This window comes from Cydia amplana, chromosome 10, assembly GCF_948474715.1.
Source record: "Cydia amplana chromosome 10, ilCydAmpl1.1, whole genome shotgun sequence".
NCBI classification, from domain to species: Eukaryota; Metazoa; Arthropoda; class Insecta; order Lepidoptera; family Tortricidae; genus Cydia; species Cydia amplana.
Window position 1 is genome coordinate 2,731,995 of NC_086078.1, and position 20,146 is coordinate 2,752,140.

The window sequence follows — 20,146 nt, forward strand, 5'->3', positions numbered from 1 at the left end:
TTTATATTATAGTATAACGTTGGGAACCTCTGGTTTAGACGGAACGTCTAGATATTAGTAGCTGCTAGAATCATTTTGTTGTTGATACCACCTTCAAGAAAAGAGCGTAGTCCCATCTTAAATACTGGCAACGCACTTGCAAGTCTTGCAACCTCTCAGATGTTGCAGGTGTCCATGGGCGGCGGTAATTGCTTACCATAATGCGATTCGTCTGCTCGTTTGCTTCCTATATCATTATAACAAATTTTAATTTAAGTTTTATTGTTATGTCTATTTTAATCTTATGTTAATATAATTTGTATTGTGTGTACTGTAATGTGTAATTGTGTGGACCATTGTTGTCTGTAAATAAATAAATGACTATGATTAAAAAACAATTGTTATTTTTGTAGGATAAACTAACAAGATCTTTTTGTTACAGGTAAGACAACAAGACAGATACCAGTAACAACGTAAACAAGTAAAAAACTAAAAAAATGCAATATCTAGCAAATAGAAAGCGCTTATATTGAAGATTTGAGGACTGGATTTCTGCATAACACAGTCATGTATAATACTATTCGCTTAGCAGCTTTGCATACAAACTTCTATGCAGGGGGGTCACTTTCCTCTGCAGCTGACTGTACTTATAGCAGGGCGTGCTCCGAGGGATTATTCGGATGAATCGATGTCGCTTCTTTCCGCCTACACTCTACGCGACAACATTTTAATCTTCACTACTTAGGTTAGGTGGTTGGCACTTGGCAGTCCTCAACTGTACGTTTCTCCAGAAACTTCCTGCCTCACACAGCTAAACTGTGGAATGAACTATCGCCCAGAGATCAAAATGAGGTCATTTTGTGAAGTTCGAATACTTAGGCCCCATATCTCGTGTTCAAATAGGACCCTAATTTTTCTTTCGCCTTCATCTACTTGGGATTTCTCTAGGGTCCACTTCCTTATTTACCGTATCTAAAGGTTACAAGGTCAGCGATATATACTATAAGTACATATACATATATTATAAGATGTAAGGCCTGAGTGGCCGCTCGAGTTGAGCGTGCAGCGGGGCGGGTCGTGCGGTGTGCATGTTAAACAAATGCAAGCGTATAGGAGCGGCCTTAGTGCACGCGCAAGCGCAAGCAGGCGTCCGTTCCGTAGCGGTGCGCGGCAACTACTATTGCTAGACACCAATATTGGTGTGGGCCGCGTGTACTTGTAGGTACTTGTAGCGACGCGACGAAATCGCATAGTGTCTGTAGTGTCCCACCCCTGTCTAGGTACGAAGTCACGGGCAATGGTAGTCACTACATAATATAAAACGAAGTCGCTTCCCTCTATCTGTCTGCCCCTATGTATGCTTAGATCTTTAAAACTACGCAACGATTTTGATGCGTTTTTTTTAATAGATAGAGCGATTCAAGAGGAAGGTTTATTTATAATTTGTTAACCCGTGCGAAGTCGGGGTGGGTCGCTAGTATTCAATAAAGCGTTTACATGCACACAGCGGTAGTTACTAGCCGCGGCCATCGGCGATAAATTCCCGAGTTGATTTACCGTTTCCGAACCGCTCGCACAACTTAAATGGCCTCAGTTCCGCCCCGCTTAATGTATGGCCGGTTTCATTTCATAACCGAAAGCCTAAAGATTAAGCCGAATTGTAAATATGTAGCTAACTTTTGCCCGCGACTTTGTTTGCGTGGAATTAGTACTTTAGAATGCGTTTCGGTATGTTTTGCGTTGTAAAAACGACCCTATGTCCTTCTCTGGGACTCAAGTTATCTCCATAACAAATTTCATTTAAATCGATTCGGCGGTTTAAGCTTAAGGGGACGGTATATGACGTTTTCGATTTAGAGCTCACTTTGTGCAATCAATTTGTTCAAGAAATGTTTAATAACTGCATTAAATTATACGTAAATTTGTTCACGAAAAAGCCGTGTACCGGCTCTTCACGGCATAATATTTTTTATTTGCTGTAATTCTCTACAAATCGACACTAAAAGTATCCAAAAATCAAAATATGGAGTTCCGTTTGAGCAACACGCATTACAGTTTTGCCTTTAACAGTAATTGAGTTGTTGTGTGATTTTGAAAGCTAGATAACTAAACTAGCAAATTATTATCTACTTATATTTTTACTCACAAATACAACACAGAAATTCAATCCCAAATGTAAACTTTCGTACAATTTCCATACATTGACGACATCACTCAAAATTCTTCTTCGAGTCAGATGGCCGCTGGCCTTGGATCGAAGCAGACGTGTACTTCGTCGTAGCTCGTTTTTGACATTATTTAGACATTTCATCATATACGCATACGAAAATGTATACCAGTAGATAAATTGTATTTCAAAAAATAGGGTAAATAAATTTATTTAAAATTTGATTTGTTGTTATTTACAGGTCGTAACGATCGAAAACAGCAGTAAACTATCCTAAAACAATACGATTACAATTGAATTTAAGTAACTTGTTCCTTCAAAACCCGCTTAAAATGAAAAAAGTTTAAAGACTCGTTTTACTGATTGGGATTGATTTTCATTATGCTGGTATCAATTTTGCGTCATTAAAAAAAAGTATATGATTCTGTACGTCAATGACATTTGATGTCAATTGTAATCTTGTATTTACGTTAGAGAATATTATATATTCATTTAAATATTACTTACCTATTAATACGAAGCGTAATTCGTTTAATACCTGAAAGTCTTAGTGTCTACACCTACTTTGTTGCCGTTCGTTCCGTCTATATGTGTGCGATTACGTGCTGTTCTCAATAATCAAGAAACAAGCCATAATCTTCAAGAATAAAATAACAGCAAGACCAGCATTTAGTACTAACTAGTTTTTGCGGATTTGGAGACAAGAGATGAAGCTTACAGGCTAATACCGCTGCGGTCTGGTTATTGTTATGTGTATATATCGAGTATTATATAAATTTACTATAAAATAACAATGTTTTATTTCAATGACATTATGTGCGTAGGTATGTATGTTTCGATGATTATAAGAATTTTGTCCACACAATAATTGTGCATAGCAGAGACTGCATCATGCAGATCATGCTTTCTTTACGGTATAAGCGGTATGGTACCGTTATTATTTATCAATACCGGTTCGTTTTGAAGGTAAAACTATACCGGTTGAAATACAAAGTACGGTACCGGTATAAAATTACAGCAGGGACAACCATTTTTATAGGTGTACAGTCAGCTGCAGAGAAAAGGTACGACCAGATAGATAATTGTATGCAGGGGTGGTACCTTTTCTCTGCAGCTAGCTGTACCTAAACCATCATTGACCGAGCGTTGGCGAAGGTCTCCGTTTCAACTTGGGCAAAAATGCTTTCGTATGTCCGAATTCTTCTCCTTTGCATATCACATTTCTCAACTGATTCTCGTGAAAATTTGGTAGTCCGATATAATTATTCGGTTTCTTTTTTTTTTGAACAATTTAAAATAGGCAGAAATTGTCATAAAGGACTTAAGCGCCAGTAGGGTCTGTGACACTTAAGACCACTGCGATTATTAGGTACTTACTGGCCCCTATTTCACCACGACCACGGTGACAGGTGCGACAGTTGTCGACATCACTGTTGCTGACGTCACAGGCCTCCATAGGCTACGGTAACCGCTTACCATCGGACGGGCGATGTGCTTGTTTGCCATCAACATTTTAATAAATAAATAAACTCCATTATATTGCCACTAAAAAATTCTTATTTTGCGAAGCTAATGACAATTGTCACAAGAAACACGGCAACTGTATCGAAATTGCGACACAGAACTCATTTCCTGTCAAGACTTACCGAAAATTCTTTGAAAAATCTTGTGACAATTGTCACAAGATTTTTTCGCGAGAGAAATGTCTGTTTTATCCGATATAATAAAGTTTTTTTTTAATAATAGGTACAATGACGGTGGCAAACACGAATACGGCCCGCCCGAGGTTAAGCGGTAACTGTATTATTAAATTGTACAACGGGACTTAATCGCGTATCTAAGTTTTAAGATTTACCTCCGACGTTTCGAGGACGGCGTTGTCCCCGTGGTCTCGGAGAAGACTGGCTTAAGTTGACATCAGCATCTTCTAACCGCGCGAGTTTTTCGAACTACCCGCACTTGGTCTTGTTTATCCGCTTGAACGTTTTGCGGTTCCGTTGTACAATTTAATAATGTGTAAAAATCGTGAAAGTTTAAATCAGTGTTAGCGGTAACTGTAGTCCATGGATGCCTATGGCGTCAATAACAGTGATGTTTTTGTCGTACCTGTCACCGTGGTGAAATAGGGGCCAGATTACGCCGCGCCGCGTGGAACGTGAGGTGCATTGGGGTAAATGCATACCATTCACTCAAGGAAAATAATCTCCCTTATAAGATCACTCGTGTGTCTGCCATTTTGTTAAAGCCAATTTTCACCGTAACTACTGGACTAGTTCAATTGAAATTTAGTACACATATGTCAAGTAAGGAAGTAGTAAGTCGGTGATCCGAAGATGAGTAACGTAAATAAATGAACTTTTAACTTTGCGGCGATTTTTGGTATCATGTGACATATCAGATATAATACATAATTATAAGTAGGTGAGCAAAAATGTACCATAACCTAACTCAGAATTGTATTACATAAATACATATACAAAAAATAGTTCAACGCCAAAAGATTAATGGAAGACCTATGTCCTATAATAGGTGAGTTGGTCTTAAACAAAAAATATAATGCAATAAAAATGTGTAACTGTGGAACCCATAGTGAATCCTACTCGTACATGATCGGTTTTTATATTATGTACCTATAAGATATTTTCTACTTTATACTTTATAAGTGTACCTACATAATATTTACTTATAAGCAGTTGTCACGTAAAATATTTGTAGATTTTTTTGGAAGTATGTGTCACATCATCATCATCTTCCTCGCGTTGTCCCGGCATTTTGACACGGCTCAAGGGAGCCTGGGGTTCGCTTGGCAATTAATCCCATAAATTGGCGTGGGCACTAATTTTTATGAAAGCGACTGCCATCTGACCTTCCAACCCATAGGGGGTAAACTAGGCTCTTATTGGGATTAGTCCGGTTTTTTCACGATGTTTTCCTTCACCGAAAAGCGACTGGTAAATATCAAATGATATTTCGTACATAAGTTCCGAAAAACTCATTGGTACGAGCCGGAATTGCAATTCGCACGCTCTTACCGCTAGGCCTCCAGCGATTTTTTTGAAGTATGTATAGCACAAAAAAATATTTAGAAATGTAACATTTAAGGTAGGTAATTAAAATACGGTATAAACATTATTGGAGAAGACTTGGAGGAAGTGTCATAGGGATCTACATTCGATGCGTGGAAAACAAGTTCTTTTGTCTAATTATAATCCATCGGCAATCACGCGAGCGCATAAAACGAAAATCATTTTTTTTTCACTCCCTAAAACTCCCTTAACCTAATAACAGTAAAACAAAAAATAAAATATAGAGGGTTACCAACCAGCCAAAGAATTATAAGTAGATATATGCACTTATCCCAACGCACCTCACGTTCTACTCTGCACGGGGTTCATTGCCGCTCCTACCGCCGTAAGTAACTATCAACACCTACATTATCAAGGCTACGATCGAAGATAATCGCTTCAGCACTGAAATAATACCGGTGGAATACCGGTATAATATTTTTTATTTTAATTGTATTAATTTAATAGTGAAACAAAAGGCGAATATACCACATAAAAGTAAATCGGTAAAGATATTAGGGGTACATTAGCCAACACTGTTTCCATATATTTTCAAATTTTATTTTGTCCGCCTTAATTAAATTTTGCACCCTGCCGGAACTTTATTTATTTAAATTCTCATTTAATTGATTTTGAGCCTTATGAAAAGTCGTATAGAGTAGTAAATAAAATTTTACATCTGACTTAATGACATCTGGTTTTATTCGGTTTAACTTTAGAAAACGCGTATCTCGACAAAGCCATAATGTAGAAAATTGTCAACAACCAAATGAATTATTAGAATTTAAATACGTCACGTGTGACATGAACAGACAAGGAAAGCAAGATTAAATGTATTGTTTCTCTTTCTTCTTTCAATGGAACGCTTTTCCTAAAAGGAGGCCACTAAACTCAAAACGCTATCTTAAAAAAAACTTGATGGGTCAGTGACCTGTCCCAGTAAAGTGAGGTAGTGTGCGTGAAGTGCGCTTGTGTGTGAAATGGGGTAAATTGACAGAATCTGAAAATTTACCCACCTCTACCGTCACCTTAAGACGTAAAAGACAACAAGTGTTACTTTCGCATTCATGTCAGGTACATATTAGTATTAGGGATACTTAACATCAAATTCACATTATCAAGAGAAGAGATGATAAAGAGAGACCTATCAATCAATCAATTTATTTAATTCAGACATAAATATCCAAGTTTTTTACTAATTAATACATGTTTACAAGACTTATCAATCTATTTCCTATGCCTATGCTCAGCAGTGGGCGATAAAGGGCTGATATGATGATAATGATGACGACATTAAAATCCCCGTTGATCTTTATAAATTCGAACTTTTGCATTTATAATATTACTAGGGATTAGTATTATATGATCTGGTAGGTATATATATAAGTAGAGAATTTTCTCATAAACCACAAAGTAACATATGAACGCGCCAGTATATAGAAGTGAAAATGGCGTCCAGACTGTTCAATAATTCATCTGGCCGCAGGTCCGACATGGCTTATTGCGCACTCAAGTAAGTGCCCGATACGCCGTTTGGTTATTTATTTCTGTATTTATACGCTTAAAGACGGAGGGCTGGAGTTAAAGAGCATAGAAAATGCCACTTAAATCACAAAACCAATAATCGGAAATAAAGGTGAGAGCAGAATGGCAATCTCATTTTATTAGACTTGGAGACTACTTGGAGATTACGATCTACATTCAATTGATACATGAAATGGTAAACATTTAATAGCGTGCTTCTTAACACATCTAATTAAAACGCCAAAAATCCACGCGCAAATTCCTTACAGATAGCTAGGGTTGGCTTTTAATCACTGCCATAATTAACCCCGACTACGCAAAGGCGTGGCGCACTAAGGGACCTTCGCTCGGCAATAAATATCGCAGGCAGCCCTAATTAGCGCGTGCAACGAAAAATGTTCTGGCTTAGGAGGCTGCAGCGGTTAATGATACGGAAGTTATTGGGAGTGGTGGTTCTGGCGGTAGCACGGTCGCATTTTTATCGCTTGTCACCATGCCTGTCACGTTCTAACAAGTATGTAAGTGCGAAAGTGACGGGCATAGTGACAGGCGATAAAAATGAAACCATGCTGCGCCCGCTGTGGTTTTAAAGGTTGTCGAATATCCGGTGGCTGCGTTTGCATGGAATAACGATGATGACTGATGAAAACTAGGTATCCCATGGCCTTCCCCGGGCCTCAAACTTTCTCCATACCAAATATCATCTAAATCGGTTCAGTGGTTTAAGAGTGAAGAGGTTACAGTTAGACGGACAGAGCATTGAATGTTGATGAATCCAAGAGCCAATCCATTCATTAAAATGTTGCATTGCAGAGCTCCAGTAAAAAGAAGTTTTATTTCAAACCTCCTTATTTCTTATATTTCATTACATCAAGCTGCCATTAAAGTGCCTTATACACGTCGCATTATTTTTAAATTGGCAACAGACGATCCAACCGCCAGTCATGTCTACCTCGACATGACAATAACGCTGTCGCTGCCCTTATCGAACGAAATTATATCTATCCGCTGTCATATTTGAAAATAGAATTCAAATTCGAAACGGAATTTCAAGTGAGGTTTAATCGTATTGTTCATTATTTTATATTTAGAACCGTAATTTTACTACTATCGCGTCGAATGATGAAGTTCAATTTTATATGGAGTAACTGCCACGTAAAATGTTTGTAGTTTTTTTTTTAGAAGATGTAACATTTACAATAGTACCTACCTAATAAAAGTAGTTAGGTACTTATGGTAAAAACATATTTCTTTTTTATTTAATATGTATTTGACATGCTAACTAGGTACATACTTATTAAGTATTATATCATGATTTACGTATACATCATAGACCAAAATAAAATTGGGAACATTTTTGGCTCCGTATTATTGAAAAAAATACTCGCCACTGCTGCTTTTAATTAGGTATCATTTAGACGGTGCGAGAACTCGCATACGATTTTCATTACATTGCGGTACCTATTTGATCGGTCGGCTGAATTGGATGTAACCTCAATAGTCCGCAATGTAACTGAAATGAGCCCTTACGCTTGCTTAAAATGTTCGACATTAAAAATATTATATTCTCTCTTCTTTTCACTTTTCGATTACAGAATACATCAGGCACAATAGAGCCACCTTTCATAAAAATTAAATCACTTTATTAAGTTGGTTCAGAAAATTCTCAATTTTATTTCACAAAAGCCATCTCAGCGTGTCGTGAGGACCTTTCACGCGAAGTCATTTCCACGGTAGTGCCGCATCAATCTTGTGTGCCCATTTGCCTCTTACAAAATACTTTACGTTAGCTATTATGTTCTATATATAACTTGGAGCCCGTTGCACCATCCGCACTTGACAGACTGATCAACGTCACCCGGTGCGCCGCGGCGGTTTACTTTGAAACTTTCCATGTAATAAAATTTAGCGAACTCTTTAACGATGGCAACAGTTTGATGCAACCAACCCTTAGTCAAGCAAATCATGTCAGTAGAAAAAGGCGGCAAATTTGAAAAATCGCGGGTTAGCAACACTACGTTTGAATTGTTCGAAAATCGTGTGTCATTTATATCTTATCTGTGGAACTGTTTTGTTTGTACATCGTTGTTCGATGTACATTGCTGCTTTTCGTTTGTTTCCTAGGGATACCATACTTTAGTTTGCTTTAGCCTTTTGCCTACTTTTTCAAATGTGTCATTTAAAACGTTAAAATTCTACGACATTATGATGTATACAATAACACCTGCACTGCGTGTGCTATCAAAATCGTTACAGCCTTATCTTAGTCTATAACTCTTACTGTGTTGGAAAGTGAAGTTTAAATTTACTGCTAAACATCTGCACCTTCAAAAAGGTATAACAATCGTTATTATTTGAAGTCGGTTATAAAGGTTAATATCTTAATTATGTCTAGTGAAGAAATGATTACATAGCTATTAATATACCGACAAGTTATCGATACTGTTATCTGAACATTTTGTCAAGCCCTAGCGTAAAGTAACAGTTTATGTTTTTACACAAAATATTTTAAATTATTGAGTAATATGATAAAATATTAGCACACAAAGGAAGAAAAACTTATAATCAACTGTATAAACCGGCTTCTTACACTTTTTATGCTGTTAATTTAACAAAATATCGTTAAAAAAATTTCGCTCGGAATATCATTATATTCCTCTGAAATGAGTATTTGCTAGGTTTATTTGGCCCCGTGACACTGAAATCCGCTACACTACAAGACACTATCTTCATTGTATTACTTTATCAAATAGTTTTCTTCCGAATTTGTGTATATTTTTCAAATTGAAAATTACGGTGATACGCTCTTGGCCGTCTGCGGCCGTCATCAAACTCAAAAGTGGTCACGTTTTCTCATTGGTAGTCTGACTCTTTCGCACTCATGGGATGTTCATATACGTGATGGCTTCCCTTTCACACACTTCAGCTGTCTGTCAATCGCGAGTGCGAAAATGACAAGTCCGCACGCGTCTGAATTACCTATTATGTCACATAGACATAATATCACAACATACCAAACAAAAAAATACTATAAACCATGCATTTAGTAGTATATTTTCTATAGATGTGCTAAACGCCCGCCCGTGAGGGACAGATCATACGCAATGCGACAAAATCAAAAACACTTTAACATTCCTGACAAATGTATACCAAAAACAACCTACGTAATTTCGTCGGGTTCATTGTTGCCCACCATAAAAACGGCGGGCACTAAAAAACGTCTTCGTCACTTAGGACTTTTTAGAAGTAGGCAGAAAGAAAAAGTGAGACTATGACAAGGACAAACAGTAATAGCGCTTTCTCTGCTACTCCTACTGAAAGTTCCATAAGACCATCCCGTTCGGTCATTTCCCCCCACCCCGCATGTCTGATCCAGAGTTATACTATATTCATTCTATAAACACACGACTTTCAGACGCACTAAGGCCGTTTATCCATTAAACAAAAGAAGAAGAAGAAGAAGGCCGTTTATCGCATGAGCACATATTTATCCAGAGATTTTCTTATATGAATGGCGTTCTCGTGAAAAGGAATGGATTAATTTGGATTGAAAAGACGTATGGGGTGATTTTTGTTGAATGCTTTGACCGAGAATTCGTATGAAAGATTATTGGGCTTGAAAAATGGATTATAAACAGACGGCCATTTTGTTGAGGTAATAGGTAGGAATTAATACAATAAAATATGATAAAACCTATTTAGCGACTATTTACAAGAATAAAATACATAGCTCCATCCATCCTCCATCTGTCGCTCTTGCAGTATGTATTATCGAAGTTAGCCAGCCTGACCTCTAGGCTTTATATTATCGTGACATATATGTTTCTTATACTGTCGCTTTACGTGTTCGGGTTTGTGAACAATATATCACAATAAACACATACAAAGATAACAATTTTATTGACAAACGTCTGCCGACATTCAATGTATTTCTATCAGTCTAATGTCTACAGACCTACAGACAAATAAGAATTGCTTTTGTACTTGATCAATTCTATTCACGTATTCTAAATCGAATGCCAACTCACGGCCGTAAAAAGAAACAGAAACCAAATCACTAACTAGATAAAACACAAACACAAATAATGACTGATGAATTTTAAACATCGAACTCCGAGACAAGCGGAGTATCGGTTATAATTTAATTGGTTATTACGAAAGTTTTCCAATCTGCATGAGAAATGCCGGCAGCGAGTTTTTGTACGGTTTAACTTGTAAACCGTGTACCATAGACAATAAAGGCGTCTTTATAATTGGTATTCACTCCGTTATGTTGCCGTTCTGTCGTTCTTCGATTAATTCCATTTATCTCGCGTTCCTTTTTCAAATTCTAACAGGGATGTTGACTATATTTAAAAAAAATAATTATGGATTAGAAAATAAACACCGCAGGTATTTTTGACGCAAGACCTAGAGTAAAGCTGGTCAAGCAGATCTTGTCAGTAGAAAAAGGCGGCAAATTTGAAAAATGTAGGCACGAGGGGTATCGTGCCATAGAAAATTTGAATTTCGCGCCTTTTTCTACTGACAAGATTTGCTTGACCATCTATATGTAACTTGACCGTGACGTCACATTGTCTGTGTTTCAACAAACTTCATACTGGCCAATTGTATTGACAGTTCGAAAAAAAGAAACTGATTTGACTTGTCAGTCAAGCTCTATAATCTCGCGTTTTTTTTTTAATCGCGGTGTTTTTATCATTCAAATTATGAACACGCATTTATGAATCGTTCGAAGTGTTTGTTTTTAAATTCGTAAAGAGGCAGTGGAACAGTCGGGAAGCGGGTAATAAATCGTAGTGTTGCCCGCCTTATTCAACGAGATGAAATATTGCTGTCGTTACGGGAACTTGAAAATTTTCACTATTTACGCTGGATGACTTTCGTGAACAGAAGCGGGATGCTGAAATAATGTATGTGGAATAATTAATGAATTTAACGTGCTGAGTAATTGGTTTGGAATTCAAAATAATTAAATACGAATATCATGCTTGCTTACATAATTTGGCAAACCAATTTGTCAGTAGATAGCATTTTTAATCCTATTAGTTTAATATCCTAGTGGAAATCCGAGCTCAGAATACAGTAGATTTTTGCTTGTAAATAGGTATTTATATTTCCTATAATCAACTCAGTTGTATTGTAACCGTTTACAACCTAACACAGCTCACTAAAATATTCAACTCTAACCACAAACATACCAATCTTGAACGAAACCAAATTCATTCAGATTGCCATCGAATCAATGGAAATGACATGTAATTGGAATAGAATTACTCTGAATTACAGACTAGGATTGCATAATGTCTTGGGGCCAATTCTGATTTAAGAGGGGGAGTAAAGCCAGGAAGTAAGTAGAAGGAAACAAAAGACGAGGCGCGCCGCGCGAAACTTGCGACGGAAGATTTGGCCGTCGAGCGGGTTTTCACTTTTTATCTCATTATTCTGAAGGTATAGGTTCTGTTTAGAATTTTTTTCGTCAGATCCCTCGGCTATAGCAAATAGCACTAGCTTTTTTATACTAACCTTATACTGGGTACCTAAGGTGTTGGCTGGATTCTGCCCTTGCAAACGTATAGTCTAGTTTACGTGTGATTTTTACATGACAATTTTCCTTGATTAAACCGTAAAAAAATCAATATACAATTTCAATTTCGCGTCAGCCCCCTCTTAACAATCTGTTAAGTTTTTGATGGTATTTTGGTACGACTTAATGTCATCAAGCCACTCACGCGCACCTATGAGTGCAAGAGAGATACCTTATGAGACGACTGATCGCATTGCGTGAGGACCAATCAGCGTTAGCGGCACACGCTGATTGGTGCAACAGTGCACACTGACTCAAGGTCCTATCAAAATAAGATGAAAACCATATCAAATCGTTATCACAGAATCGGCCGCCGTATCTACGATACATAGCTTTTATGCGGGTCGTACAATCCTATGGGCTTTTATGTCACTCAATACGATTTGGATAAACAAATAAGAGACGTTTTTTGCATGGCAATTGATTCTATTTCGAGCCTTGATGAGACCATATTTGACTGAAAAAATAAGTAAGAGTTGTTATCGCATTGAAAATAATGGACCCTAGGTATGGTACCCTATATCGTCAGGTGACTAGCAAAAGTCACTAAGTACCTCCACAAGTTCATAGCCATAGTGAACCAGAACCAAATTAGTACGAAAAGAAGGTTGATTTTTGTTTAAATATTTTATAGTAATTAGTGACTTTTGCTTGTCACCTGACCATATACTTCGTTGTTTTAGCATAAAAAAGAAGGTAAGCGATCATGACGGGTCTTTTCAACTTACTACTTCTGATTTAGTAAATATTAACTCCGTGTATAAACTCTTTATTGTACAAAACGCATAAACACAAAGATGGCACAGGATAGGCAGTGAAACATCAGTGATTGTTAAAATTACCCCGTTTCCAAAGTTATCCCAATGCACCTTAACACAACTATCGATGTTCCACTGTAGTAGCAACACTCATAGGTACCTGACTATAGCTGTACCTTACGTATATTATTATAAGGTTTACGAAGTATCAGTCAACGGTGTGAACGGTGTATCTTGTTTAATAGCTTTTCTTCGCCAGTAACGGCTGAACGGTACGCCTTTCCCGTGTCTTCATGTTTCATGGCATCGGCCCATTCTGACTATATGCCTTCTTTTCGCTCCGGATCTAATATCGCGACGTTTGATCGTTTATTTTTCTTTTCCATTTGTTCGTACGTTCATTTCTTTTGGAAATCGTACGTGATGTTAGACATGTAACAAATTAACCGAGTTAGTAGATCTTTTTGCGCGTTCTAAATACGGTATTATATGTATTTTTTTTTTCACCTTTCCGACGCATGTTTTGTACTTTGGTACTTTTGGGTTCCCAAAATCATAAATATTCACGACAGACAGACGAAACAGGAGCAGAGATTTAAATATTTTAGGTAAATATACCCGTCTCCCTAACGGAAGCGACTCCTAAAACTAGTGCGATAAGGACAAGGCGAAAAATCCTTCGTAAAAATCTCAAAAATCGAGGTTTCGTACTCGACTGTTTCCTCCTCCAAAACTTAACCAATCGTAACCAAATTTGGAAATCTAAATGATTATGAAATTATCTGTGTCGGACCGTTTTGCTTTCTTGGCTAATTGATATCAGTTTTGAATACCACGCCTCTCATTGCGGCATAGTCAATTAGGCCATTTTGGCCATTTATAAAGGGCTCTAGCGCCTCAAAAAACAAAAATATCAAAAAAAGCAAAACGGTCCGACACAAATATTGACAATATTAATCTGTGTTGAAAAAATCATTGCTGTAGCTTCAAACCCCACGGAGGAAACAGTCGAGTACGTTTGTATGGAGAAATGTCCACTCCTGTTACCTCTTAAAAGGAAAATAGTGTCACTGACTCAAGTTATTTCCGTAGATACCTACCTACTTACTTTTACAACACAAAATAGGTACATACAGTCAGCAGTAGAAGTTGCTGGCGAGGTGTTCATTACCTTAACGCGCTCTTATTCTCTTATCATCGATCATTTTGAACACCTCGCCCGCTTAGCAACTTCTGCTGCTGACTGTACATGATTGTCTATTAGATAGCTGAAATTATGCAAACTGTACATTGTTAATGAAACGAACGGAACTAAGTGACTTCCTTTTACATCTACTTTGATTTTATGGTATTGAATTTGTCATTTGACCACCATACTGACAAAATTGGCAAAACACACAGGAAACTCATACCAACGGTACACGCTCGCAAACCTCCCGCAACGCAATATGTGCCACGTCCGAATTTGCAAGCGTAAGGGCTGATTTAGACGGCGCGCGAACTCGCATGCGATTTAAGTTACATTGTGGACTGTTGGTTACGTCCAATTCAACCGACCGATCAAAACCCGCAATGTAATGAAACTCGCAAGCGAGTTCTCGCATCGTTTAAATGAGCCCTAGTGGAAAATAGCAAGCGTTACGCTGCTTTCCATAATTTTCAAACTTTATAACATCTATCGCTTCCCGTATAAATCAGAGGCGAGATGTAAAATATTCGTTAAGGTATTATTCGGGATCAGACTGCAACAGCGTTACTGCTACTGTATTGCGGCGCGACATTGCTGATGCTAATGTGAAAATCAATAAAGCCCAGACTATTTGATATTAGCTGCAATGTATCACCGCAATATTACAGCAGCATTGGTGCAACTTGCACCGTGCAAGGGACGGTAAATGTAAGTCTTGATAAAATTACCTTTTTGACATTTGCTGCCGCTCAAAAATCCGGGCGTCAACATTAATTTTGACTACAGCAGCAATTTTTATTTGTAATTTTAATGTGTAATATAAAGCCTGACCAGGAATATATGATACTAGTTGTTGCCAGCGACTTCGTACGCGTGGATTTGTATATTGGTGGTTATATATTCTACATTAGCTTAGAACATTATGCAGCAAAAGATTGCAGTAGGACGGTTGATTGATCATTTGTTAAATATTAATATTATACGTACAACGCGTGAGACTTGTCTTTCACAACCTACGAACTCGATATAATCCCTCTCAACCCCGTTAGAAGATTTTCATGTCCTCTATTTAATAAAACCTACTACCTAACTACCTATTTACGAAGTTTGAAGTTCCTAGCTTTAAATACAATTTGAACCCTATACAAACTTTCAACCCCTTTTTCACCACCTTGAGATATGAATTTTCAAAAACGCTGAAATTAGTTAATTGCCGTTTTAAAATAATACGTTATTACGAAGTTTCAAGTTCCTAGCTTAAAATAAAATTTGAACCTTTTTAACCCTGTTAGGGGATGAATTTTACAAAACGCTGAAATTACTTTTCCTGTCTTCTAATAATATCCCCAAATACAATATTTCAAGTCCCGCGCTCGAAAATATGTTTGATATCCATACAAACATTCAACCCCTTTTTCACCACCTTAGGGGATGAATTTTCAAAAACGCTGAAATTAGTTTTATTGTCTTTTAATAATATATCTTTTCACGAAGTTTCAAGTTCCTAGCTTAAAATAAAATTTGAACCCCATAGAAACTTTCAACCCCTTTTTAACCCTGTTAGGGGACGAATTTTACAAAACGCTGAAATTACTTTTCCTGTCTTCTAATAATATCCCCAAATACAAAGATTCAAGTCCCGCGTTCGAAAAAATGTTTGATATCCATACAAAGTTTCAACCCCTTTTTCACCACCTTAGGGGATGAATTTTCAAAAACGCTGAAATTAGTTTTCTTGTATTTTAATAATATATCTTTTTACGAAGTTTCAAATTTCTAGCTTAAAATAAAACTTGAACCTCATACAAACTTTCATCCCCTTTTTAACCCCCTTAGGGGTTGAATTTCTCAAAATCGCTTCTTATCTCTTGTACACTTTATAAATGTAACCTGTTGTGCAAGTTTCAACTTTCTATCTTTTGTAGTTTCGGCTCTGCGTTGATGAATCAGTCAGTCAGTCAGTCAGGACACTTGCATTTATATATATAGATAACTCACGGCCGCTGCGTGGCCGGTTCTTTATTCCTTTGAACTTGGCTTGACATGCTGCCGCGTATCTAGATCACGCGCCATGTTGCGAATTTTCACTGGAATTATTTTTTTCATACTGTATTGAACTGACACCCTATACACGAGAAAAACAGCGCCCTCTTGACAATGATCATATATTACTGGTCAGGCTTTGACTACCTATGTATAGGTACTTTTTTATTTTTTTAATGCAGTGGGCAGCCATATCGCTCAGCGAATGCAGCAATAACGTTGGCAGTCTGAATCCGAATGTTACCTTTATTCCATAAGCCGCGGTAAAATAAAAGACAGTGGTCAGTAGACGGCAGATTTATACGCGAATATATCATACGAGCTATCACACGGCAGGGTTACCGCGTGTGGTCTTTATACTGAACAAGCTAAAAATTTTGGGTAAGAATACGTGAAATGACACTTTTGTGGTGAGAGGAGAGCAAAGCGCTTTTCCATACAGCCGTGGTTCTTATTTCCCTGTCTGCAATATAGCAAATATTTGCAGTTTGTAATAGTAAGTATATTGAACACAACCACAGAATAAATAATAGTACTAAGTACAGAAGACTCACTCTAACAAAACGCGTCTGTTACGATCAGCACAGATATGGCCGCTAGGTGGTGGCGACAGCGCCACGCGCGGCTTATGGCTTTTCCCAAAATTGGGGCCGTAACGGATGTACGAGGGGCGTTCAAAATATTCTCGGTATTGATATCTTACGACCTCTTCTAAAATTTCTTTCGTTACTGGCCGCTAAGGTTTATTCATTGACATTCAAAAAAAGTATAATTCGAACCGAGATGGTCTTTTGTTTTTCTGCAATTGCTGAACAAACATGAACATCATGTGCGAATTGACAATGTTAACTAAATTAGAACATCGATGCGTGATAAAATTCTTGACAAAACAGGGTAAAAATCAAAAAACCATAAAAGAGGAAATGGATTGTGTTTACCGTGAGTCTGCTCCTTCTTTATCTACCATTCAAAAGTGGTCAAGCGAGTTTAAACGCGGAAGGGAGAGTATTGAAGATGACCCTAGACCTGGCCGGCCTGTAGTAGCTACTTCACAAGAAAATATTGATAAAGTGGAAAAACTTATATTGGAAGATGGTCGAGTGAAGGTAAAATCTATAGCACAAGTAACCAATCTCTCTATTGGTACCGTACATGATATTATACATGACCATCTTAATATGTCAAAAGTAAGTGCAAGATGGGTTCCGCGAATGCTGACTCGGCTTCAAAAAGACATGCGTGTAGCTTGTTGTTCCGATTTTATTGACCTGTGCGGTGAAAATCCTGATGAGGTGCTGCAAAGAATAGTTACTGGAGATGAAACCTGGGTTCATCATTATGACCCAGAGAGTAAACAAGAGTCCATGCAGTGGCACATTAAGGGTTCAGCTCATCCCAAGAAGTTCAAGGTCATCCCTTCAGCTGGCAAGGTCATGGCCACGATATTTTGGGATTGTGAAGGAGTATTACTAATCGATTATAAAGAAAAAGGTGTAAATATCACAGGACAGTACTACGCTAACATTCTACGTCAATTAAAGGATGTAATTAAAGAAAAGAGGCGAGGAAAGTTAACCAAAGGTATTCTGCTTCTGCATGACAACGCCCCCGTCCATACTGCTCATATTGCCAAGGCAGCTATTGTTGAATGTGGGTTTAAAACTGTTACTCATCCACCGTATAGTCCGGACTTAGCCCTCAGCGACTTCTTTTTGCTCCCCAATCTTAAAAAGGATCTGCGTGGAAATAAATTTTCTGACGATGAAGCATTGAAGGCGGCAGTGGAGGAGCATTTTTACACGAAAGATAAAAAATATTTTTACGAGGGATTAAAAAAAAATAATTGATCGATCTTTTAAGTGTATGAACATAGGGGGGGAGTATATTGAAAAATAAAAATATCAAACTTTTCGTACTTGTTTGTTTTCATTCTCATACCGAGAATATTTTGAATACCCCTCGTACTTTTAGCTACCTGTAGCAAAGCGACGAAATCGCGGAGTGAGACACGCCTGACACAACTATGCCACTTTCGGATGAAAGAAGCACCTAGCGTCCGTTGGCTCGTTGGGTGGACGACATCCGGAAGATTGCGGGTCACTTCTGGATGAGATTAGTTCAGGACCGGGACAAGTGCCGTACTAGAAGAGAGGCCTATGCTCAGCAGTGGGCGATAAAGGGCTGATATTTTTTTTTTTTGTTTAAAGTACCGAAAAACACATAGATACCTTATAGATATCGAAACGTTCGAATTGACCTCCTGTAAAAACGTGTTTCTTCGGTCTGACTTCGGTTTAGTCCCATCGGACGGATAATTTCGACTCAATATAGGGCATAGACAGAACTGACAGCCCTCCACAAGGGACGATGGCCGATGGCTTTTATGCGCTACGTGGTCTCCGTAACGATGGTGATGGCTAGCTGATATCGTTACTGCCGTCCCTTTCTGGCCAATAGTCATTTAGGGCATTTATTTAGATCCTTTTCTTTTCTACTATTTGGTTATATATGTCACGCGGGATAGTAACATGTACTTAGCTATCACCGAAACACAAAAACATAAATAAATGTAACGTGTTTGACAATCGCGCTTAATCGTCTCAGGATCGATAATACTTGCCGAGACGAGACTAAAAAACCATTTTAAATCTAGAAAGTATGAATCTAAAAGCTAATTATCCCTTGTTCTAGAGTCTAGAAGAACGGGAAAAACGGCACGCGTCACACAGAGAGCAGCTCGCGCGCGAGCAGCGCTACCTGCGGCGGCGGCTCGCGCAGCTGCGCGCCTCGCCCTCAGCGCGGCTCTCAGAGTCGCTCACGCACACGCGCGCGGACTCTTGCTCGTCGCTCGAGAGCTCGTCCGGCGTGTCCACGGCCGAGCGGTCACCTTCTAGTGTCTCCGAGAGCGGTGAGTACTTTTTAGACTATCAGCCGGGCTAGCAAGAACCGTCTTTTTCTTACTATATTAATAAAATAGGGACGGGTAGTCTATCTCGCCGCGAGATACTGTCGCGCAAATCATGTGCTAGGGGTGCAGTGGCGTAGCTAGGCGTGGGTGAAGTGGGCCATCGCCCACGGCCTCGCGCCCCAAGAGAGGCGTCGCGCGAAGGGGCACAGTGTAAGAAAAGGACCTCGCAGAAGACTGTTACTATATGCGGCTATAGCTGTATCAAGTAAATCAAATTGTCAAGAATAGTGTGCGTGTCAAATTGGGCAATAATCTTGCCGCAAGATCCCGCCTCTGGTTGAGCAAGATCTCACATTATCCAAGATGATGAGTGGTCTATTTCGCGCGCTACGTCAGCTACGTGACTCGTGATATGCTGTTAGAAGCACTTGTATGTTATTGTATTATGTATATATATTGTATGTTAGGAGTAAATACATAGTATTCGTAACACAATTTTTAGGAAAATATGTTGTAAAACTTTTTGCTAGCATGTCATTAGGATTATTTACCTGATACGTATACCTACTATTAACATATGATAAATTTGGCTTATGACTACAACAAAGATATTCAAATCCTATAAGTTCTTGATACCAGCGTACCTAAAGGGGCCCACAGATTACCAGTTCGCCGGACAATATCAGCCTGTCAGTTGTTTGGATCTGTCTTTTGCGTTTAACTGACAGGCTGATATCGTCTGGCGAACTGGTAATCAGTGGGCCCCTTAACGTTTGCAATGAGGGATAAGATAAAGTTAAGTGTGTCGGTAACAGTTAGTGTCTCTTACTGATTTAATTTCAAAGTGACTTAAGTATTTATTATTTTATATTATGAAGCAAAGGAATGAACACTCTAAAAACACATTATTTTATAAAAGCGATAAC

The 20,146-nt window shown here is 38.2% G+C and overlaps 1 protein-coding gene across 2 annotated transcripts in view; it reads left to right on the forward strand.

The window, feature by feature from the left end:
* The window catches only part of LOC134651432 (max dimerization protein 1-like), a 436,769-nt gene that overhangs the window by 383,253 nt on the left and 33,370 nt on the right, over positions 1 to 20,146 (forward strand). For both annotated transcript variants that reach the window (XM_063506538.1, XM_063506536.1), the window contains exon 5: positions 19,004 to 19,220. In XM_063506538.1, the coding sequence (XP_063362608.1) occupies positions 19,004 to 19,220 (217 nt within the window). The remainder of the gene's footprint in view (positions 1 to 19,003; positions 19,221 to 20,146) is intronic.